General features: G+C 37.2%; 1 protein-coding gene and 1 non-coding gene across 10 annotated transcripts in view; both read right to left on the bottom strand.

Annotated features, from left to right (window-relative positions):
• ORC5 (origin recognition complex subunit 5) overlaps positions 1-24,901 on the bottom strand; it is a 69,658-nt gene extending 44,757 nt beyond the window's left edge. For 5 of the 9 annotated variants that reach the window (XM_090135716.1, XM_031596022.2, XM_090135729.1 and 2 more), the window contains exons 1-12: positions 24,772-24,901; positions 21,565-21,718; positions 21,166-21,258; positions 18,842-19,039; positions 15,131-15,205; positions 12,649-12,760; positions 12,173-12,303; positions 8,916-8,964; positions 7,763-7,853; positions 5,538-5,587; positions 3,790-3,902; positions 1,081-1,128 (exon numbers count right to left, since the gene is read on the bottom strand). In XM_090135716.1, coding sequence (XP_089991842.1) covers positions 1,081-1,128; positions 3,790-3,902; positions 5,538-5,587; positions 7,763-7,853; positions 8,916-8,964; positions 12,173-12,303; positions 12,649-12,760; positions 15,131-15,205; positions 18,842-19,039; positions 21,166-21,258; positions 21,565-21,675 — 1,071 coding nt within the window. In that variant the 5' untranslated portion in view covers positions 21,676-21,718; positions 24,772-24,901. Of the gene's footprint in view, positions 1-1,080; positions 1,129-3,789; positions 3,903-5,537; positions 5,588-7,762; positions 7,854-8,915; positions 8,965-12,172; positions 12,304-12,648; positions 12,761-15,130; positions 15,206-18,841; positions 19,040-21,165; positions 21,259-21,564; positions 21,749-24,406; positions 24,469-24,771 lie in introns of all 9 variants that reach the window. The other 4 variants (XM_090135721.1, XM_090135707.1, XM_031596099.2 and 1 more) reach the window with 4 other exon arrangements.
• On the bottom strand, positions 10,623-10,693 carry TRNAG-CCC (transfer RNA glycine (anticodon CCC)). Its single transcript has one exon. It is a non-coding gene; the product is annotated as a tRNA-Gly (tRNA).
• Positions 24,902-25,632: the final 731 nt, after the last annotated feature.

Below are 25,632 nucleotides of genomic sequence, written 5' to 3' on the forward strand. Positions count from 1 at the left end.
TCATGATATACAGTGGGATTGAGCGCACCCTCAGCAAGTTTGCTGATGACACCAAGCTGAGTGGTGCAGCTGATACAATAAAAGGAAGGGATGCCATCCAGATGGACCTGGAAAAGCTTGAAAAGTGGGCACACAAGCACCTAATGAAGTTCAACAAAGCCAGGTGCATGGTACCTGGGTCTGTGCAATCCCAAGGATGTGTACAGACTTAGAGAAGAACTCATTGAGACAAGTCCTGCGGAGAAGGACTCAGGGATGCTGGTGGACAAAAAACTGGACGTGAGCCAGCAGTACATCTCTGCAGCCTGGAAGGTCAACTACCCTGGGCTGCACCAAAAGAGGGGTGGCCAGCAGGGAGGGAACTTTCCCCTCTGCTCTGCCCTCTTGAGGACACTTCTGGAGCACAGCATCGAGGCCTAGGACCTCCAGCACAAGGATGTGGAGCTGTTGGACAGATCCAGAAGAGGGCTACAAAGTTGCTCACTGGGCTGGAGCATCTTCCTACAAAGAAAAGCTGAGCGAGCTGGGCTTGTTTAGCTTGGAGAAGGCTCAGTGAGACCTCACTGAAGCCTTCCAGTACTTGAGGGGAGCTTATGAGCAGAAGGAGACGCATTTTTTGCACGGTCTGATAGTGAAGGCTATAAACTAAAAGAAGGGAGATGTACGTTTTTGCTCAGAGGGTGTATTCAAAGCCAGACTGGGTGAGGCCCTGGGCAGTCTGAGCTGGTGGGTGACAACTATGCTCACAGCACAGAGGTTGGAACTAGATGGTTTTAAAGGTTCTTCCAACCCAAGCCAATCTATGATGACCTTTAAATAGCTTCATTGAGCACATTTAGCTATAAAAAAAGATATGGAGAGCAAATTTATGATAGAGTAAATTCTGATGAAATAAAAACATATGCATCAGACAGAAATGTATATAACATAAAATAAATGCACCAGTAAGTTATTTCAAGTAATGCCTGCTTCTACAGTAAAGAATACAGGATAAGACAAAGTATGAAAGTATGAAATCAGTAGTGCAGTAGTAAGAAAATCTTTGTTTCCAAGCTCAGCTTTGAAAGATAAAATAGATACCTTTTCATGTTTCTTCATGAAGTTGGTCTTCTTAATTTTCCCATGATGCTGTAAAACAATGGACAAGAGCAAATACAATATGCAAATTATTTTCTGCTCTTCTTACTGCAGTGACAAAATTAAATGAATCAGAAAGAATCATGCACCATGTCTGGCAGTATGCTTTTTTATTAAGCCTCCAGTATATACATCTCTGATGCTGCTAAGTAATTCTTCTTACTAGAAGTCTTAAAATCACATTTGCCTTAGCTCTTGCCACACTGTGTTCCAAGTGGTATAAAACAACACTAATATTTTTTGACGGAATGCATAATTTATTTTTTCTTATCTAACCCAGAACTGGTGAGAACAAGTGAAAATTTGTTTTTAATATTGTTCATTGCTACCTTCTTCCTCCAACCCTCAATCATATCACAAAAAGGAAGATTTTTCATTTCTTTTTCATTCCAGAGAAGTTCAAATGATGGCCCCTTGATTTTTAAAAATACACCCATCTGAGTTTTCATTTTTTATCTCCTCCATTTCAGAATTCAGACGGTCCGCAAGTTAGCAAAATGACAAACTACACAACATAAAGCCAGTTCAAGTTGAAGGAGGAAAAGGACAAACAAAAACACAAAGGGAAAACAAACAAATAAAAGCAATTTAAAAAGGAGCTTCCTTAAGAAAGAAGAGAGGCCTAAGGTAATATGAAGGGCAAAATAAGGACACAAATGGCGTAAAGATGTTATAAATAAATAGGTTAAAAAACATATTAAGAGAAAAAAAAGAAATGAAGGATGGCATGTGTAAATGATCCGAAATTACTGGAGAGGTACCATTAAAATATTCGTTAACACATTTCAGTGTTATTCCTCAAAATATCACTTCACATGTGTTTCCATTACTTTGAGAAGCATTAATAACTGTATCTTCTTAGCATGCTCAATGAATTTTGAAAAACCCATCTCCAATAAAAGGAATCTTTTGTCCATTTTAGTGATTAAAATCTCACATTTAGCATTTATATAGCTCAATACTTGGCCATGTCAAGACCTCAATAACCATGGCATTTCTGATTGACTTTTGAAGAGCTTAATATTGTATTGAGTTTTCTATAAATAATTTGCCAGACTAAAAAAAAAAAAAGGCAGTTTGTTCAGCTAACACATACTATACATACTTATTGACAGCAAAGTAATCTTTTTACCATGCCTTTGAAAAGAGAACTGCTCTGATAACAGAGAACTGTTGAAGGGGAACGTGATCAAACCTACATGGCTTATAGTGATGGATCACAACACACATTTTAAGCATTTTAAAGGTTATGCTGTGATCTCCATATGGTATATTTCAGTTATTCAATGGTGTTTCAAAGCAACTGAGCAGATACTCCATTTCTGTGTTAGTACAACAAAACATGAACCTCAGAGCTGATTTTCAGTTAGTTTTTAGTACTGTTTAAATTGAGACAATTATCAATTCACATGGATTTTTTTTTTTTTAATTAAAGAATATTTAAAAAGCAAATTATTTTTCATTTAAATTTCACAAAGCATTTGAACCTTCACGTAATTAACAGCATCACTGCCCATTATTACTTCACTCTTCTATCGGGCTTTTAATATTCCAGAATCCCTCAGATCACAACTATATGTAGCCTAGCAAATCTACCAGTAGTGCAGATTAGCACCTCAATGCCCATGCTTTTGTTTGCACCCTTTTTGTTTTCTGGCAGTCCTTAGTTAACCACTCAAAAAGATAGTTTTCTGTGATCTACTTGCAATCTCATTACAGCCCTGACAAAACCATGTTCTACCATGTTCTGTTTTTACTGTCAGTATGACTCAAGAACATACAACTTGAAGGCATACCCAAAAAGTGTTACCAATGGGCTTTGAGATGCACCTGTTTCTGAATTTTGCCCCAGCACTTGATCAATTGCTAATTGCTACCTGATGATACTGCAGCAAGCTTCCGTTTCACCCAGTTCTTGGGGAAAATATTTAATGTCACTGACTGAAATGCCTACACTGTCCCTGCTTCAAAAACCTTAGAAGTTCACACTGCATTTACTGTGGAAAAGTTCAGTATGGTTCATATGCAAGAGTGGAAATCAACTTCAGAAATGATAAAAAAAGAGAGAGAGGAAGAAATTAAATTGAGAAGGTTGTTCAGTGAGCATAAGCAAGAAAGATGTAACACATTAGGTAACATGCCTTACTTAACTTGATTCTTGTAGTCTTTCTTGTTTGAGTTCCAGGACTAATAGAAAAATATTCTGGCCAACAACATTTGTTTAGAAAATAAAGCACTTACTATGAAACTGTTTGGTCAAGCAAAAAGAACAAAAGATGCCCATAAAGATAATTTGTCAGTCAGTTCTTAATACAAGCATACCTACACCCTTATAAAGGACTAGACAGAAAGGTGAAAAATCTTCAGTACCAAAACATGAAATTCCATTTAACTATTAACATAATAGCACATCATTCACTAGGAACAGCAGTAAACTCCAAAACGTGTATTCACAAAGTTCTTACTTTTTTTTTTTCAGTTGCTCACCCTTACCTGCAATGAATACCATATCTTCATGCACACATGCACATGTTGATAAATATCTCACACATAAACAGAAAATTCAACTGTCAAAGAGTTTTGAACTGGGACAATCATTACTGCTGAAAACTGGATTCCAGCATAAGAAAAAAAAAAAAACCAAACCTTTACCTTAAGAAAGAATCTCTTATCTGTCCTAACAGGATTGTAGGAGGCAAGGTAAGCAGCAATTAGAAGAAATTTGGAGTAGTAAGGAAGTTCCACGTGTGCGTGTGCAGAAAGTCCTGTAAAAGAAACAATTGAGAGCAGATTTCAGTGACATATAAATCTCCACAGACTTCAAATTACAGTGGTTTGTATTCTCCTGTTTCAATATTGTAGTCTATATGATTTCCTTCTCTGCAGCTGTACTCCTGTAAACAAATGAGTATGGCTTCTTTTGACAAAACTGTTACCATGAATATAGTCAGGGAAGGGCAAGGAATGCTGTCACGAAGCTACACAAAATACACATCCTGAACTCTTACAGACTTTTCTGAGAAGCAGTATTTAAAAATCAGCAATTCAGAAAACCACTGAAGTGTGATCTCCCTAAAAATAATTCAAGGATACTTTCATTCAAGGACACCATTCCAGCAAACAGAACAAATGAACAGGCATTCCAGACTCTGGAGGATGCAGCTCAGCAGGGAACTGAGCTGCCATGCCACCAGAAAAGGTGCTGCATCTCTGAGCAACAGTTCAGCATCTCACCGTTTTTAGCTACTCTTCTATTTTCTATAAAAAGGAAAATGTTCTCAAGACTTTAAACTTAATACATTTGACCTAGTGTGCTACATAATATACTTCATTATATAAGTCTTATGTATTACAAGCACGAGTAGTACAGTCTACTGAGTATTTTCTTTCCTTCTCTTTAATGCACTTCATAATTTTTCCTTTTAAATATCCTCACCCTTGTCACCATAGTTGTTTCTTTCACACAGCTCACATAGAACCATCAAACCACCTTACTTCATGAGTTGTCAAAGTAAGGAGACAACTAAAAAAGGTCCCTCTTCTACTTTCTTCATTTACTTCAGTTGTTTCTCGCTCTTTAAAGCACTACTGCCTTAATGGCTTAATTCACAAACATCAGCAAACAAAGATGAAGGAATTAAAGATGTTTAAAGGTTGAGAATCAGAGCTCAGAGCATGATTAAGAAGCACCCTAGATAGCTAGTAATTTCTTTTCAGGTAGTCAGAAAATTACAGCAAGTTTTAGCTTTAATTTACAAATGAGAAAGTTTTCTATTGCATATTCATTACATGGAACAACAAAATAAAAAAAATCACATACAGAGAATTCAGTTTAATAAAGAAGTGTCTATTTCTACAACTGAAATGCTAGTGTTGCATCATGCAGTACTTCCCTAATTACAACTACAGTAAAATTTAATATTTTTAAGCATTTTAATTTTGTTATATTACATTAAGCTGTTGGTAAACAGCATTTGATGGTCATAGGACACTTGTTTTGCTTAGGAATGTGGTAAACCAGTACAATGCAGCAGGTATAATACTGACATCACTCCACAGACAATTGTGCCAGTTGGCATGCATAGGTTTACAGCTAGGAGAGGGGTGAGCCCTTTCCTCGTGCATTGTTAGATGGAGAAATAATGACGTAATGAAATTTGCCTATACCCCAAATAGCACCATAGGAGAAATTACTCCAAGGATATATGAAAGGGGGAAAGATAGTAAAAGTTCTTTGTAGAAAGTCTTTTCAAAGAAAACATAACTTCCCTGAACTGTAACTGAACTTTAGGTATCCTTGTCCACATTAATTCCAGTCACACTTTATCAGGTAACAGTGATCAATCAGAAGAGAATACATTTGACATTACAAGCTTCTGCACAGTTACTGTATTTGGCACCTTTAATCTGCCCAGGTTCTTCTTCACACTGTAATCGCTCCCACTGTGAGCTAAAAGACAGAAAATGCAAGTACATAAATTAATATTTGTTATTCCCATGTAAAATCCTTTTTAGTGAAAAAAAAACCAACCATATACCAAGTAGGTAGTTTAATTACATGACTCTAGCTAGGCCAGAGTATAAGAATAATTATAAATATCAAGTCCTACTATATTGAATATAGGTTGCAATAATACAGACAATAATAATAATACAGAAGATAAATTTTACATTAAGGTATAAAAGTAAAACTGAGTTAATATAACAAGTTAATTATAAAATATCTATTCCTTTCCATTCAATTACTACAGCATTTTAAGTCTTGAAACAAAGCGAAATTGAATGAAAAACTGATAGTTTTGATTTTTTATTATTCTTATTTTGCTTAACAGTGTTTATCCTAACAAGAACAATACTATAATTACTTCACACTGGAGTTTTGAAGTCTGTGTGAAAAGAAGAAAACTGATTTTATTCTTCTCTGAAAAGCTTTGGTAAAATCAAGAAGAACATTTTGACAGTGAAAAGTAATGTCTGCAAGTAGCTGTTTCACTTAGTAGTGAAATCCTCACTTTAAAGCTTCCCCTAAGGAATGTTATTAGCACATCATGATTTTAGACTATCATTTAGTATACTACAAACAATAACATTTTATTCAAGTACCAAAGTACCACTGCATTTTTAAAGATCCTCATGATCCTTTCCTCAGCTGAAATCCTGTCTAATTTATTATCACATATTAGGTTTATCAGCCATGAGCCATTAAAACTTACAAAAATAGCTTAATGAGACCTGATGTAATACTCAAATCAAACTGAACATTCAACCAAATTATTAACCCAATATTTCATACACTGTCTACCTCAAAGGTAGAAAAAAGTTTCATTTTCATCTTGGTTCAGGCAGCACAAGAGCATATAACAAAATTCTATTGCCTTAACTTAAAATTAGAAGAAAACCCAGGAGTAATTACAGTTCTGTGGCCAGAAAAATTAATATGGTTATTTTTATTCCCCAAGTGCTTGCAGTTATGCAGAAGTAAATCCTAGAACTATTAAGCAAAAAGCTGAAATTCATAATAGAAAATGGCAAAATTCAAATTTATAATCAAATAAAATAGTAAAGAGGGACAAATAGTTATTTCGGAACCATTAATAAGCTACTTTACATCACCGTGTTAGATTACATACTAATTAGGAAGGACCATTAAAGAATACAAAAAGTTAAGATTGTGAGTAGACCGTAACACAGATCAATATTGAGTATGAATTTGAGGCAAACAAAGTAATTAATGACTCACTGTACAGCTAAGTCTAGTTCATACAGAGGGAAACCTATTCTCTATTTCAAGGAAGGATCACTTTTCCAAGCCATTTAGCCAAGACTTCTACTGCTTACCCCAGTTCTGTTACCAGAATACTCTATGGCCACAGTGACATTCAATGAAGAAGAAATCATTATGTATCAGTACAAAGAAATCAAGCACTAATTAATTATCCCTACTTACATGGGTATAATATCAGAATCACAAAACTGAAGGATAGAGAAGACATTAAGCCTGAGCCAATAGCTATCATTAAAAAATGAGCATCAGGGTTCTTTTCTAGCAGCCTCACAAGTCAAATAAACAAGGAATCTCAAACTATACCAACCTAAGTTCAGTGCATGAGCAGTACAGCAAATTTTAATGCTGTCAAAAACAGTAACTGTATATAAGCAATGTTTTGCCTTTGGTTAAAAATACGAGGGTCAGAAAGCACAGCAAATACATAAATCTAATGAGTAAACAAAGCTGAAGGACACTGATGTTCAAAACCTGCAGCAGTAACTGTGTCTGTATGTTCTGGTGATTGAATCCCATGCTTGACAGTTCCACTTGTGGCAACGCTGACCTGCGTGACCACCACAGAAATTCGAACTACAACCCGCTTCTGCTAGTTCACTCACTACATAGTATTTATCACTTACTACTTCATATGCTACATGTATCAATTTATTTAAAAGATCTCTCCTAAGGTATCTTATTTTTAACATTGTATGTCAAGAAAGAAATGCAGGTTAAAAAGTAAAGATTCTATCTAGCAAAAAAGAAACACTGCTCACAAAAGTTAACTGAGACAAAGGAAATATTTACGAAGAAAGCTTGTTATATACAAAAACAGAAAAAGAAACCAATAAAGGTTACCTGGATATTTCCCGGAGGTAAACTGTCTGCATTGCCTTCTTCAAATGAGGTTCAATATTTTTCCAGAGTTTACGAGTGTCGCGTTCTTTTGCTGCACCAAGCCAAAATAAACTCTGTTAAATGTTCAACTCATGGAACACAAAGCACATCTACAGCATCTGAACAGTCACAGGCAGAACACAATCACAGAATCATAGGTTGGAAAAGACCTTAAAGATAATTGAGTCCAACCACAACCTAACCATACTACCTCTAACAACCCTCCACTAAATCATGTCCCTGAGCACCACATCCAAACAGTTTTTAAACACAGCCAGGGATGGTGACTCAACCACCTCCCTGGGAAGCCTATTCCAGTGCTTAACAACCCTTTCTGTAAAGAAGCATTTCCCGATATCCAACCTAAACTTACCCTGGCACAGCTTAAGGCCACTTCCCCTCGTCCTGTCACCTGTCACTAGTGAGAAGAGAGCAACCCCGCTCTCGCTGTAAGCACCTTTCAGGTAGTTGAAGAGAGCAATAAGGTCTCCCCTAAGCCTCCTTTTCCCCAGACTAAAACAGCCCCAGTTCCTTCAGTCTCTCCTCGTACAGCACATTCTCCAAGCCCTTCACAAGCCTTGTTGCCCTTATTTGGACTGCTCCAGCACTCAACTTCCTTTCTGCACTGAGGTGCCCAACTGAACACAGTAGGCCTCACCAATGCCAAGTACAGGGTAGGATCAGTCTAACACCCTGAATCTAAATGCTGCCTTATTATGCATTTGCGTAACACATTCTACATTGCAAGGCTGTTTCTCTGTGGTTATTCTGATGAAGTCTGGGACAGTTTGACAGAACCTCTGCTTTTATCTTCTTCAGACTCTTGATAGAGAAATGACTTTTGTCACTACTTTGTAAAAGTACAGCTGCTTGAGAGAGGAGAAAGTTGTACAGGGGAGCAGCCAGTTTTCAAAGTATTTCCCTCTCAAAACAACGCTATCAGAAACTTTAATCTGCTTCTATTGCAAACATTACCTACTGGGTGCAACTAGCCTAAGTAATCTGTTGTGACCAGAACAATTAACAAAGTGAGGATCAAAATAGTCTTCCAGAAAGTCAACAGGAAGACATGCACACTCTCCTATACCTTCTCAAATCAAGGACAGAAGCTTACCTTCTCTTCTGACCACTGGTTCACAGTATTTAGAAAAATTGAGTGCTGCCTAAGAAAGTAAAAAGTACAACATATTAAGAAGGTATCATACATTTGATCTACCTACAGAATAGAGAACATGGCATAATTCATTGGTTTTGTAATAAAAAACAATTATTTCAGTCAATAATTATGCTGTTTTACTTCTAACTGTTCTATTGTGAAGTGTCACAACATTTTTGCAGATTAAATACAAGCTGAAATAATCAGCTTGGTTGGCAGCAAAATCTGTTTTCTGTATTCAAAGGCTGTAATCTTTATTTTTTTTTAAATAAAACAACTAAACATCATAAATGGAAATGTAAAAAGATGTTAAGTTTTCAATTCAAAAATGAGTAATGGAAAGTAAACTGTAGTCTAGATGTAGTTCAATATGTTCAGAAGAAACATGTACTTAAAACAAACAAGCAGGAATTATTTATAAAAACTGTCCTAACAGAATGTAGGACTTTTCATAAGGATCTAATCTCGATCTTTTCTTAAACGGTCAAGTAAATAGCATGCAGAATATTGTAAAATGACCATCTTCACCACTGACTCTTCTCTTGTCCTGCTGAATCTTTCTTAATCTCTCTGCTTGTATACAGAACTCAAGGCAGTATCTTCAACACATAAATTTAATATCATTCCAGAATATGTAACTAATAATTACGCATAATAACATGCATATTTCTAAGTTATGCTAGGCACTGTGAAGTGGTTCATAAGATACTGAGAATCATAGAATCACTACAGTTGGAAAAGATCTCCATGATCATGTAGTCCAACCGCCTACCTACCACCAATGTTTCTGCATCTAATGTACCACATCTAATTCTTGAACATCTCCAGGGACAGAAGACTCAGCTCTCTGGGCAGCCTGTTCCAGTGCTTCACCACTCTTTCTAAGAAGTTTTTCTTAATAGCCAACATGAACCTCCTCGGGTGCAACTTGAGGACATTCCTTCTACTCCTATCACTTTTTATGAGGAGAAGAGGCCAACCCCCACCTTGCCACCACCTCTGTTCAGACAGGTGTAGAAAGCCATAAGTCTCCTCTGAAGCCTGTATTTCTCCAGACTAAACAATCCCAGATCCCTCAGCTGCTTCTTGTAAGACTTGTACTCCAGACCATCAACAGTTTCACTGTACTTCTCTGGACATGCTCCCAGACCTTCATGTCTTTCTTGCACGAGGGATTCAAAACTGAACACAGCACTTGAGGCATGGGCTCACCAGAGCCAAGTAGAGAAATGGCAGCCAGCCTTTTCAGTTTTGTCATTCACCTGCCAACTTGCTGAGGGTAAACTCTGCTCCACTATTCAGATCATTAATCACTGAATCATAGAATCACAAATTTGGAAAGGACTTAGAAGACCACCTAGGTCAAGCATCATGAAGATGTTCAACAAGGCTGGACCCAATACTGAGAAGAGAAGGTCACCAGCTAGACTTTGCACCATTTATTACCCTTGTGTGCGCTCAGCCACTCTGTCAGTTTTTGATCCACCTCAATCTCTGCTCACCAGCCCGTATATTGACACCTTGTCTATGAGGACACAATGGGGGACAGACCTTACTGATGTCCACGAAGACAATATTCACTGCTCCCCCTACATTCATCAGGTTGTTTCATCACAGCAGGCATGTCCTCCCCTTGGTAAATCCATGCTATTGCAAAAGACTTCCTGCGCCGCCCGGGAATCGAACCCGGGTCGCAAGAATGGGAATCTTGCATGATACCACTACACCAGCGGCGCTGCTGCTGGCCCTGCAAGAACTAAGTCTGATGGAGAGACAATCTCATCTAAATAGAAAGCTTCTAAACATAACAGATAAGTTCAGATGAAACTTAGACATATTTTCCTGTTGGAAACGCAAGCGGAACATTCAGATCACCTCATTGGCAAAATCTGTTCATTATTTGTAACCACTGACCACAGTAAATTTTTGGAATTTCAATGGGTTCTCTCTACAAGAAAAATTTCCTTGTATACAGTAACTATATTCACTTAAGCAATAACAACAGAGCTAAAAATTGGCATTGTTTTTCAGCTGTACCTATGCAAAACTCACCATTAAGTACATGGTTTTTTTTAGTTTATTTTTATTGTTTGCTATTACATTCCCCAATTTATACCTGGTTAAAACTCCTTTTACCAAATACCTTCAGCATATTTTCATTTTCTCATGTTATTATATTACAAGAACTTTTAACTTACCTATTTTTAATTCCAACAGAAGGACAATGAAAATATTTCTGTCAATTGTAACTCCTCTAGACCTTTGATTCAAATTAATATGCTATGTTTATGCAAAACTGTGCAGAGCTCTAGCTTGCTGTTGCTACTTAACAGCTTAGGTACCTTAAAATTCTCTGTAGGAAGCAAATCAATGGGAAATTTTACACTACTGAAAAATACAAGAAGTTGTTTCAAATTTTAATTTAAATTTCCCATACTGATGAAGTATTAACAACACTGAGTTACAAGTTACACTAAATAAACATAGGAAACCATAGAACTTGCAGCCAGACATGCAGTGGATATCTAAGATCATTCACTTCAATTTTTCTTTCACACACTGAAAGTAACTGTCTCGTGTTGTACTGAATATTCTGAATTGTTCAGGAAACAAATACAACAGAATCTATTAAGGACAACAGAAGTCCACAGTAGCAGTGTTCAAAGTTCAAATCCACATTACTACATACAAAAAGAATTTGAAGAGTAAGGAAGCTTGAAAGAGTAAAATCATAACCACTACTAAAAAAAACACTGTAATACCTGAAGTCTGTAGCAGAGCTGTTCTTCAAGAATTGCTGGATTTGCAACAACTGCTTTTACCATACTTAGCAGTAGCCACAAAAACCTAATGAGATACATCTCCCTATCGCAACAGGTGAAAATATTTGGTTTAGTCCTCTCAGCCACTCTGATACTGTGGAATTGTTTAAGCAGAGGCAAGGTCAAGAGAAGTTCCAGGCTAGGTGAATCACATACATACTGAATTCCTGTGACTGGTTGGACACTGTGTAATACAGGAAACCCTTTGCAGCCACCAGAACCATCACAACTTTTGTCATGCATCTTTAGGAAAACTACATTTTGTGCTAACACATCTTCTCTTTATTCATATTCAACAGTAAATCTAGACTTGCCAGAGTTTTTCAGGAAAACATACAAATAAACAAAGAACAACAATAAGAACAACAACAACACTAAAAGAGCTTGCCTCACCAGATGCTGAAGTTCTTTGAGGTCCCTACAGACCATGTAGAAGACGCCAAGCAGAATATTTATATATGCAGAATAGAAATCTGCAGAATATTCTGGAGGATGATTCTGGGACAAGATCTTCTGCAGGTGTCCTATTTAAACATAAGTAAGTTTAGCTTATCTAAAAACAGCTTTAAAAACTGAACACATTTTAAATTAAGTGGAAAAATAATTCCCATTAAAAACAAACACTGCCAAAAAAAAACAGTGTAACTGAAAGAACTAGCAAGTACAATGGAATCAAGATGTTGTTTTTCGATGTTCTGCTAAGAGGAGTATTTTAGAGCTTGTGTGAAGATAGCCTTCTGCCTTCCAGTGGCTAACATGCTTTTCACATTCATAAAAAGGCATATTGGTAAATGATTTTTACAATATTTGCACAGTTTTTGACAAAGTGTTATTCTATCCCCAAAAAGCAAATTCAAGAATTATATTACCTATGCTGTAATCAGGAAAATACAAGATGAATGGCTCAAAGCATCCAGTATTTGGACGGAACATTTCCCATACTATTTCACTAAGCAAGATAACTGTCACATTTCTGTCAGTCTACAAGGAGGGGAAAAAAAAATGTAACAGATGAACAGAAAAAAACATTGCATATTATAACACCAATGAAAAAAATACCATGACACTTCTATTCAAAATAATAAGCAAACAAAAATGAAATTCACGGTTTAATACAAATCACTACCATAACAAACCTTCAGCTAGTCTAGTCAAGAGAGTCATACATTTGAAGATTTTCATCTTCATCTCTTGTCGTTTCATTGACATGTATGCTTTCTGGGGTTTCAGAGCTTCAGTACTAGACAATACCAAGTTCAATCCATTCACTGTTTGCAGAATTAAGGCAGCAATTTATATTGGTAATCAAACCCAGACTTTCAGAACAGATAGGAGGAGTTAAGAAGCGAAAGAAAGCTCAGATCTTCTTAAAACCAAGCTACTACTTTATTTTAAAGATCAGGTGGTGAGCAGGAACAGAAGATTTTTGAAAATTGCCCTTCCTTCCTTCCGTCACATCACAGTGCTTCAATGCAGTTCTAAGTATATTCTAAGAACGCTGAAGTCTTATAGTTTGAACTCCTAAACAATGCCTACAGAAAAAAAGCCATAAAGAGCTCCATCTAAACCCCTACTGACATATGATGTTTAACATGAGTTATGAATGACTTGAGAAGTTCAACTGCTATTCCCCTTCTCTGAAATTCCCACTTCTTGCTAAAATGATACCCACCAGCATTCTTTATTGTTTCTTCTTTCTCTATTTGAATTCATCTATTTCCTTTTAATGAGCCCACTTTTCTACAGTTTTCTTCCCCAGACCTCTTTCCTTTCCCAGATCTCCTACCATTTTAGCTAAGAAAAAAGCAATGGTATTTCCATTTCTGTTCCTGACAGACCTTCCAATATGAAAAACCTAAGTCCTTTCTATCATAATACATACAAAAAAAAAATCAAGCATTCCATTCTTCCCAAATGATGCCCTGTTCCACAAAATCTCTGACTGATAACGAAGAACCTTGCCTCCTAAGCATGAAAGTAAATGATGAAGCTTAAAAGATGAAGCAACTTTGCCCCATGACATTCATCTCCCTGCACATGAGTTTAACATCATCTCAGTTCAGAATACAGAAACTAGGATATCAGCATTAGGAAATGCTAGCAAATTTATCTGGAGATCACTTTTGAACTTGAAGATGCTGCTTTAGCATATTAAAAAAAAAATCATATGCTTTTTTGGTTCCTGAACAGTAGGGGCTACGCTTCCCTCATTTATTGTCAGTTTGTTTCTGCTTCAGGGCAGCAAACTCTTTAACACAGGCAAAACAGACGTGAAAGGCCACAAAAACGAATCAGCTGCCAAGATTAAAAACACAACTCTGAATGAGACTTCATTCAGTAAACAGTGAAATCAGTGTCACCAGAAAATTACTGACAATCACATACAAGTTCTTGTGATACAAAAAAAAAAGTCCTCTATTTAGCTCTTCAGACAATTTCAAAATACCACCATTTTCTGGTTTTGTTTTCTATTTATTTCCAGAGAATACACCATCTTTACTTCTTCCAAGGGATAAGCCTATATAATTCAGAAGTGAAAGAGGATAAGATACAGAGTTTAACTTCAAATCAGAAAAACACTATGGTGTGATTATAGTAGAAATGTAAAAACCTTCTGCCAACATCAAGCACATTCTCAGCTGTTGTGCTGAGCAGGTCCAGCCACAAGCATATGGTTCATACTGTTCTGAAAAGGCCATCAAGAAATGGCCTGAAGTTTTACGTGGGAGAAAACTGAGGAAAACAAACATTTCTTGACTTGCAAATTCATGCTTCTGATACTGAATTTACTCTATTTGATTGAACTCTCTGAGTCAGCCTGATTCAGATGTAGACTCTGGATCCCCACGCTAACATTCACAAATGCTAGAAGGATTTATTTATTTTTTTTAACTTATCTATTGTTGGTACAAAGTACGTAGTATGTAGGAACTGTGTTGAACTTATGCCTGATAGACCACAGTCTTCCTTTTTTCCATTTTTTTTAATTATTACTGAAGTTTAAGCAGAAAAAAATCACATTCTTCTTAAAAACAAAAACATTCAAGAAAAGACTGCTACATATCTGGCATCAGCATCCTTGTCAGAAGGTATTATTAAATCTTACTTTTGTTTGTTTATATTGAAGGATAAGATAGACCTGCAAGTGTTTAAATTCTGGTTTACTTTCTGGTTTTGACCTCTGCCAGTTGTTTATTTTTTAGAAACCCAACAAACAGACAAACCGACCAACCTGCAGCTTTTCTAATCTAAGGAATCACTTTTCACGATGAGCCTGGACAGACAAATATCTCATGTGCGTTTAACCTGAATGTAGGAATCACATGCTATTTTTTTCCTTGAGATACTCACCAATTCTTGAAGCCTAAGAAATGCTGGCAGGACATTCGCTTCCATTTCCCTTAGCTGTTCTGCTCGATCCAGTACCTTTAATAAAATAATGATTTCATTACACAGAAAATATTAACCTGAACTCTCATGCTGACTTGAAATCTGTTCTCAGCTGCTGGAGAAACATTTCACCAATTGCTCTCAGACAAGAGGAAACTAAGTAGAAGTCATGTTAAGAAGGGAACATCAGAGAGATTATTGCTTCAGGTGTGCTTTCAGAAAGCTCAAGCAGCTTTGCCTTCCAAACAAAAGATACAATTCCCAGAAAATCACAGAATCACAGAAACACCAAGGTTGTAAAACACCTGTAAAATCATCCAGTCCAGCCATTCACCTATCACCAATAGTTCTCACTAAACCATATCCCTCAACACAACGTTCAAATGTTCCTTGAAAGCTACATTCTTATACCTAAGGGTAGCAAGAATTAAGAAGTACATACATAGATCAAGAAATCTGCAATATTTATAACCACTGAAATCTCAATTTTCCCCAAAATTATTCTTCTATTAAAAATTGGGTATTACTTCAACTCTATATTAACACACTTACTGTAGGAGAGTCATCTTTTACCGCTATTAATTTATGTCTCCAAAATAAGAGCTACCACTTAATATCTTCAAGTAGCTAACATTTGGAGTTCATACAATTGAATTTTGAGAGAAACTTTTCTTACCATAGTTTGTAGGCCAGAAGTTTACAGAATTTAATTGTATTTTAAGGCAAACTTTATGTAGTAATAACAGATATGTTGTGTATGTATAGCTTATACAAGGAACAACAAACAACTGGATGTTTGAGCCTATAGGGAAAAAGCAGGAGCATAAAAACATTTGTGGACATCTTTCGGAAAAAAACAAAACAAAACCAAATCAACTGATTTCACTATACTTAGAATCTTAACAGGAATGAAAAAAAAAACCAATCATTTTGTATTCTATTCACTACTCACAAAAAAAACGTAAGCTCTGAAGTACTGCTGTTTAAAGAGAAACTATCAGTCTCTGGAAAATTGCATTAGTCTATTCTTTTACCGCATCAAAATATTAAAACATCTACTGGCTCTGTTGTTCACAGTAAGAAAAATAATTTTATGTGGACAACCAAAGAACATGTTATGAAAAGGGTATTTAAAAATAAAACAGAAAAAGTGGGATTATCTCTGAGATAATAGCTCAAGATTCTTGGGACTATCATAGTTTTAAATAAACTATAATACAACATGATTTTATATTGACATCTGTATTTTGTTCATATAATAGCCAACTTCAGGGATGAGAAGAGCTGACTAGGTTTACTCAGAATTGCTTGAAAATATTTTTATTAACAAAACACTCTTTATTAGGCCCAGTAACAGGCAATACTGAATCCAAAGCTTTAAGCTGTTGACTTAAGTAGATCTTACTTTTTCCCTAAATGGGAAACAAAGTAGAGTTTTTATTCACAACATGTAAAATATACTGCAACACTGGGCTGTGGAATATGTCATGTATGTCATGGAAACGGCCAACACAGGCCTATAAACCTACATGTACTTTATTATTTATTTTAATGCAAACTTGTCATGTTTTTTTAAACCAAAAAGTATATTTTACCAATGACTGTTGAGCAACAATAAAACTGGAGATTCTTACTCCTGTATAGTGCTAAATACTGCAGATGTACAAATGAATAGAAGTTATATCTCTTCTACTTTTTTTTAAATAGTTATAAAGAATAAATTCTTTTTTTTTTTGTAAGTTATCACGAGCATGTAGCACCTGTTCTCGAGTTAACAGAAGCATTTAGAATCCTTTGCTTAAGAGTAAACATTTATCTTAATTCACTCTGAATTAATTGGCTGGAACACTAGATTATTTAGTACCAAAGTGAAATAGAATAGGTTAGCTTTGCCAATTCATGTTACCAGCATACAGGTCTTCCATCAGCCTCAATTTAAACCATTCTATCACAAACCCAGATGACACAGGTTAATATACATGAATTGATTTCCTGCATTCCTGTCTGTTCCCATGCAGAACAGAAATGAAATGCTAATTTAATACTTAATTCTTCTGATTCAGCAACAATTTATCTGAAACAATGGAAACTTTCTAACTATTTAATGCTTTGCTTTCTGTAACTATTGTTCAGGAAAATTCTGACTTCCAGATCAATAATAATTTTAATATAACACTTGATGCATTCTTTACTGATGCAGAATAGGCTTTTTAATTCTAATATTTAATTGAAAAGAAGTAAGGATTTATTATATGTTTTGTGAAATTTCTATCACTTTAGTGCTAAATTTGTTTTCATGGAATTGTTGAAAGATGTTAATACCACTTTTTTTTTTGTCTTTATATTAAATTGAAATATCTATAAGTAGTTTGTTATATACTTTAAGTATTGGTATTTTGGTATTTGGTACTTTAAGTATTGGTTTGGAGTTTTGTTTTTTTTCAGTTTTTGAAGAGTAAATTTTATCAACTTCATGAGTTTCATCAGTTAGCATTGCTTCCCCTAAACATATAATGAAGTTATTAAAAATGTTTTTACATCCATTAAAAAAATACTCAACCATAACTTGTGAAACAGAGTGTAGAATTTTCTGTGTAATTCTAAACTTCTTGTTTGACTACAAGAAAACAAAGCAATGTGTTCTTCAACTGGTCTGAGAAACATGCAAAGTGATAATCCCAGGTGATCAGACTTCCAATCTTGAGTCACTCTCATGTTTTCTTAAATAATAAATTTGACCTCGTTTAACAAATTATTTAATTCCTAATGCTATGCTGAAAATTCAGTCCACATATTTTGTAGGTTTACTAAGTAAGCACGTACACACTTACACATTACTATACTAAAAAAATTTATTCACCTAAGTGAGAACTAGTAAAATTTTGAGGAGTACACATCCTTTCTTTAGAGCTCTTGCATGCTTCATATTTATTTCAATATTCATCTGCTGACACAGTCAATGCTGTTAATGTTTACTACTTGATGTAGCTAGATTAGCACAGTACCAGTGTTCTAGTCCTACACTCATTCAATCATACTTGTGATCTAAGTTCTCATATTTCTTCCATGCTTACTTACAAATGTCATCAAATCTTTCACTGCAGGATATTTCTGACATCTCAGTGTTAAAACCTCAATTCTTGTCTCCAAGGGCAACATTCTAAAGACGTAAGATTTTTACATTTACAGAGGAAATTGTACATTTTAATTCCTTAGCATGACTTCTGACTTAAGCCTATGATACCCAGCAATTGTTGTCATTTGTGTGCACCATAATGCACTTCATCCCTGCTTCCTGCTTTTGCCCTTTCATTTGTGAAATTACCTTCTTCACAAAGAAGTACCTGAGTGTGACTTAAGAACTATGAAACAAATATAGCTCCTCTATAGATAATACTATAAGAGACTTAACTACAGTATAATTTATGGCAATTACTTACTACATTAAACAGCTTTGCGTATAAAAAACTCCAAAAACATGAAAAATACACTTTCACCTGAAGATAGTAAACCAGCTGAAAAATCTATTTGGTATCAACAAATTGTGAACAAGGTACAGAAAAGAATGTTGTGAAAACTGTTCTAATACATACATTGCACATACAAGTTATTGACAACAACTGGATCCACATAAGCAAAACAAAACCTAAGCACTAAAACTGAAATACTTACAACATATACTGTTTGATCTTGAAGATTTTGACTCACGAGAGCTTGTTTAAACAGACGCACAAAGTCATTGAAGGTATCACAAGGCACAGGAGAAGCTTGTTTTGTTTCAGAAGAACCATTTTGCAACTGGATGAGAATTTCTTCTAGAAGAAGTCGTGAAGTAAAGCATTCCACACAGTTCACAAACACATGAGGAAGCTGGAGGGGATAAAAATACCCAACTTCATTTCATTTCATAATCATTTCATTATACTGTAGTTATATATTTTTTTCAATATAAATACTCCAAAATCAAGTTTCCCTTCCATATGAAGCACTGAAAGAAACCAAACACTGCCAACAGAATAGAGAACATAAACGAGCAATAAAAAACCTCGCTGTAGACAAATAATTACTCAAGTATCTAGTCAAACTATCACATGTCATAAGGTGATGAGAGATCTGACAAATCCTCACACAAAACACGCGGTGTACCTTCCAATTATGTTTCAAAATTTCTCTTTTGAGAGCAAAACATTGAAAGAACACCAAACAGCATTTTGATCAAAGAAAAGACAAGACAATCGCAACACATCACAGTCTCATAAAATAATCCATTAAAAACTGGATAGCATGAACTTCTCAAACTTATAAAGAAAGTAATCTAGCAGCACACACTTCAAAGAAATTACTCAATGCTTTTGGCACTCATTGCATACAAATGACCCAAAGATGAAGTACAAGAGTCTACATAAGACATGTGCTAAGCCTGTTTGTGCAGAATATTCTGCACAAATCTGAAAAATGTGCATATATATTTATTTTCTGTGATTATTTATATGGCATTAACCAATTCCAAATCAAGATGATTTTACTTAGAAAGCAGGAATCCTTGATGTGAATTTTGTTTCGCATTTGTATGTATGAAAAAAAAATTGTTGATTCCAATTAGTTGACATAATTCACTTAATAGCTAGCCATCCAGCTGCAACACCATTACAAACATTTATTCAAGGTACTCAGTTCCTCCAAAATTTTGAAATAAATAGTCTAAATAAGTGGTTTTCTTATGTCAAAAACAACAAATAGCATATATTAAAGACCACGGTAAAACAATATGATTCACTACAAGAGGTTTAGGTTGGATATCAGGAAAAACTTCTTTACAGAAAGGGTTGTTAAGCACTGGAATAGACTTCCCAGGGAGGGAGTTGAGTCACCATTCCTGGATGTGTTTAAAAACCATTTGGTTGTGGTGCTCAGGGACATGATTTAGTGGAGGGTTGTTAGTTAGGGTAGTATGGTTAGGTTGTGGTTGGACTTGATGATCTTTAAAGTCTTTTCCAACCTGAGCAATTCTATGATTCTGTGACACACATTAAGCTGTGTTTGGAGGATCTAGAAAAACCAAAACAATTAGCCTATGCAACACTGCTTCAAGATTCAAGATGTATTTTTCAAGATTTTCAAGATTTTCAAGATTTAGACTGTATTTTCTAAAGCGAAGATGTTCCTGCATCTACAAGCAGGATGACCAGAATAAACCAAATATGTTACAACGAATACAGCGTTCTCCTTCAATCTGCAAAAGTTTCAGAACAAACAGCAGCAGCCTTGTATTCAACCAGTGATTTTCATTATTTCACTGACTTAATTTTTTTTCTTTTTTAAATTTCCAGCAAGCATATGGCTTGTACCTTTGCTCAGAATGCTAATGACTGCACAATAAGTTCAAACTTCTGGGACTACAATTAAAGAGATTATGCACACCCAACTGAACATAACTGAAATTAGTTTGTTAACAAAAAGTAAAATTCTACTTTGGCAAAATCTTCTTTCTGTTACTCATCTTCTCTCACAGCTGCTCCAGGACTTGGCCCTCAACATTTTAGGCTAGGAACGGCTTTGCAATACATGTCCACAAAGATTGCTGGGACATTCGGGTATCACCAAAAGTGCATTTGTGTAGCTTCCATAAGTTGTTGGTTTGGGGTTTTTATTTAAAGGAGAATTACAAGATAGCAAAAAGGTTTGCTGCATTACATAAGCAACCCCCTGTCACTGAGAGGCTATTGCAGGTTAAGTCCTTTTTGGAGAGTGGAAGAAAATAGGCTGCTTTTTCTTCCTCTTTTAAACTTTTCTAAGAAAAATTATTATTCTATATGTTATATATTATTATGTACTATTTCACACTAATTGGGGGGGGAGGGGGGGGGAAGAGAGTCAAGAAGGCAGAAATGGCTGAGAAAACAAACCACTCTGGGAAAGCAGACACACAGCGGAGGGATTACGTTTTCATCAGTCCTCCAAGTTCTAAATTCAGAATCAAATGTAAACAAACTCACCTGTAATGTGTTTAGAAGAGTCTTCATCACATAGGTCTTTCCACTAGATGTATGTCCATAGATAAAGATGGATGGAAAACTCAACTGCTGACGCTAGGGAGAAAAACAAGTTTGAAAAGATACAACAGTTGCAAATAGAATTTATATACAGTCACTTAAAAAGAAAGCACCCCGGAACTTAAGACCAGGGAAAAAGACAGACTTTGTTCCATTTTTGGAACAAAGTTAATACCAGGAACTATCATGGAGAAACAAGGCTACAGTAAGGTACTAATAGCTGACTAAAGAAACAAGATGTACCCAAACTACATTCATAATAAAATCACAAAAAATCTACTTTTACTCCAAGATAACAAAACATCGTTGTTCCACTCAAATACACAACACAGAAAGCACTACCTCTCCAAATATTGACAGCAACATGGACACTTGGGATTCTCGACAAGGCACCAAACTTTCCAAGCAAAGGAGAGTAGCTGGTGGATAAGCTGGGTGTTCAAGAATAGGCATTGTGAAGTTCGTGTAGTCAGGATCCTAAACATGAACGTCCCTCCTGAGATGTGGAGACAAGAAATAAAGTGATCTGGAGAATAAAAAGTTTTAATTATGATTTGCTGTCATATACCGTAAAGGAGAATAATAAGCAGGAATTTCTATTACATCTAAATAGATATTCTAATTCTGGACAACAATATGAAGACAGCTGCTCCAAAAGAAATTCCTCCTATTTCATTTGTTGGCCCACAACATCAGAGGCAGATGCTTGTGGTATGGCAGTAAATTCCCACCGGTATTCCAGTACATTTTGTTGCTGTGTGACAGGTGGCAAAAGAGAAGCGGTCTAACAAAACAGCATCTGATGTTGAAGTGCAGATGAAGCAAAAGTGTGTCACTGAATTCCTTTCAAAATGAAAGGAAAAAAAATGAACCTGTTGACATTCAGACACTTGCTGAATGTCTAGGTGTTAGCACAATGGAAGCTGGACCACGTGGAAAACATTTTCCTAGCAACAATGCCGTCACACTAGCTGTGAAACAGTGGTCACCTCTGCTGGTGCCAATTTTTACGAGTGTGGCATGCAGGCTCTTGTTCATCACTGGCAGAAACACATAGCTAATGGTGGTGACTATTTTAAAGAAATAGCATTTTGTAGCTGAGGATTTGTTCTATCAAGCAGTGTTATTGTGCTCTTTGTATCTGTTGCAGTCTCCACAGAAACGAATAGGAACTTTCGGAGCAGTCACGTACAACGCGGGGCTGAAAGAACCTCATCAAAATTGGGCTTTACTATGTAAGGCATTATATGGCCATTTTCACACAAGGCAGATTCCGAAATTTCAAATATGTATGGGAACTGCTGAGTCATGGCCTGAACCTCTGATTAATCACCTGAGGCAAGCAATGAGTCAGCCCTGGGAGCACAAGTGAAAGCAATTCACCTGTGCTGCAGGAAGGGGTGGAGCCTGGCTCCACCTCTCCTAGACCCATTTAAGAGCTGACTACCAGTAGGGAAGGATCTCTCTCTTTTCAGAAGATCCACTCCACTGGTCTTTCCTGAATGAGCCCACAACACAGGTAAGCATCCTATTTATTCTCTTTGTTTTGCTGTGCCTCTCTTGCTTATTTCATTATTATAACATCTTAATATTATTTGATTATATAATATTCCTTTATATAATTTTCATTGATTAGAGAAAATAAAAATGGAAAGGTATGCAGTATATCAGCCAAATTGCTATAATAAAGAATTATCACATTTAACTAACTGGAGAAACACATATTTTAGTCTGTCTTCGTACACATTTAAAAGTAGTAAGGTAATAAAATGAGAAAGACAGATTCATCACAGATGATCACCTCCCTGGACAGCCAGTAAGTCAGGAACCTGCAAGTAACAGGGAACAGGCAGGGCATAAGGAAAGATAAGGATGACAGAATAATAGCTCCTCAGATGTTAACATGAAAGCATAGCAAACTAAGGCTTAAAGCAGCAAAACTAAAAAGAAAAAAAAGTTCATCTGATGAAGTCCAGAAATACTGATCAAAAATAGTAGAAGCTCAATTACCAGACCAATCAGGTCCAGGTAAAGCTGTAACATTGATCACACTCTTTTACACAGCAACAAGTCAGGAAATACTGAAGATCTGACTGCCCATCCACTGGAAAGGCTTCATCTTAGTTACAAAACACAGAAAAACAGCTCTGTTCTTGTTCTGCACCTTCTAAAACTGCTGTAAAGATACTACATAAGTAAAGAAGTTTTTGCTCACATTCATATGGAACTTTCTGTGTTTCAGTTCATGCCTGTTGCCCTTTGTTCTGTCACTGGGCACTATATATACATACATTTGAGACTTTTTTCCTTTTTTTACACTTTGCCTTCATTATTTTCAATGTCTCAGTGTTTCAAATTACACTTATAAGTAATCACATCAGACCTAACAAGGACTACTCAAAAAAACTACTTTTGGATCAACCTGAAAAACAGAGAAGTCCATAATTGCAAGTATGAGAAACTCAAGTAATGCAGTTATAGGAAAAAAAAATGCATGGTTGTATGTATCAGGCAATTATTTTTTTCTGGATACCAACAACCATTCAACTAGACCTGGCCCATTCTATCAAATCAGCTCTGAAAGGTCTGCCTACTTGTCTCCTGCACCAATTTAAGTATCTTCAAAATTGAATGAAGATTTTTTAAAAAAATAATAGCTTAAAGTTTCTTGCTGCAAATGAACTAGAACTAACTATCAAAGATGGAAGGAAAATATTCAGCCTGCACAGCAGGGGACAAGCAAAGACAGAAAGTTTTGGAAAGGTCTGAAAGGCACGTGGTGTGAATGTAAGGGCTGCTGCTCTGCAAGTGACTGCACTCCCCAGGTCTCAGCACAGTGCCTTGTGCACATCTGAAGCCATTTGAGATGCAGAACAGCTTAAATGTGCTGACAGTATCCTATCTGCCAGCCCATGGAGATGCTTCCCAACCATGTCACCTTATGGCAAACACATTTAAAAAGAAAGAAAGACTTGCACCTCTACTTATATACAGGCATCTAGTTCTTCAACAGGGTCTCATTCCAGAGCCCACATGAAAAAGGACATTTGGTGCAAAGCTTTCAAATTTAATTCAGATTAAATGGCAATGCTGGCATCACCGGTCCAAGCTCGAACTCAGGACGTTCCCAAACTGTGCCGGAGGCGGTACGTGCGGCTGCAATCAGAGCAGGAGCTGCACTTACCTTCAGGGTGAGCCTGGTGGAGTTGCAGAAGGCACCACTCAAGCCAGACGGCACGGCAGGATCTGACACACGGGGAGGATGCCTCTCAGCTCACTGCTTCCAAATACCCCTGCATTCCAGGAACCCCTAGCACGTCTTCCTACACTCGATCACCAAAATTGGGCTCGTAGCCCCGCTCTCCCCCCGCCCCACAGGACAGCGGCTCACAGAGGCGTCCCCGCCCGCCGCGCCTGGGGGGGCTGAAGGCGGAGCCCATCCCCGGAGGGCAGATCGGGACGGGACGCGGCAGGGACCCCGCGCTCCCCGGCGCCATGTCCTCGCCCCGCGGCGAGCGCTCATCCCCGTTCCCGCCCGGCCCCCCTCACCTCGCTCCCCGCGGCGGTTCAACCATCACCTCGCTCCTCTCCGGCGCCCACGCCGCCCGGCCGCCGCTGGCCAGCCGGCTCCCGCGGCCGCCTTCTGCACATGCGCACCGCCCGACCTGTCCCCCGTCCTCGTGCAGTGCGCAGGCGCGGAGCCAGCACGCATGCGCCGTAGCGACATGACGCTCACTGCCGTCAGCGCGTCCCTGGCAGCGCGGGAAAAGGCGGGAAGGGGAGGCGGAGGGCGGTTTGTGTGCGGTGCCTTCTGTCACTGGGGCGGAATGGAGGAGCTCAGTTGGAAGGGAGCTTCAATGATCGTCAAATCCAGCTATTTCCTCAGGACTAGCCAGAATTTGAAGATTATTAATGAAGACATTATCTATTTGGATGTGCCTTCTAATCACTGACAGACACGGGGCATTAGCCTCCTCAGTAGGAAGCCTGTGACCACCCTCACAGTACAGAAACTTTTCCTGTTGTCCACTCGAACTGGCAGCTTTGTGCCATTCCAAAATGTTCTGACATCAGTTCCCAAGGGGTAGAGCTTGGCACTTTTCTCTGCAGTGACACCGTCATAGCTGTGAAACGGTGGTCACCTCTGCTGGTGCAGATTCTTACAAGCGCAGCACGCAGGCTCCTGTTCATAGCTGGTGAAAATGCATAGCTAATGGTAGTGACTGTGGGAAAGTAGTGCAATGTAGCTGAGAATTTGCTCAATCAGTGTTACTGTATTCCTTGTATCTGTTGTCGTTTTCACAGAAATAAATAGGAGGCATTACTTTTGGAGTGAGCTGCGTATATGCAGCCCAGCACGATTCCTCTTCACTCAGTGTGGCCCAGGCACGCCAAAAGGTTGGACGCTCA

Source organism: Phasianus colchicus, chromosome 1 (genome assembly GCF_987193195.1).
Source record: "Phasianus colchicus chromosome 1, bPhaCol1.hap1.1, whole genome shotgun sequence".
NCBI lineage: Eukaryota > Metazoa > Chordata > Aves > Galliformes > Phasianidae > Phasianus > Phasianus colchicus.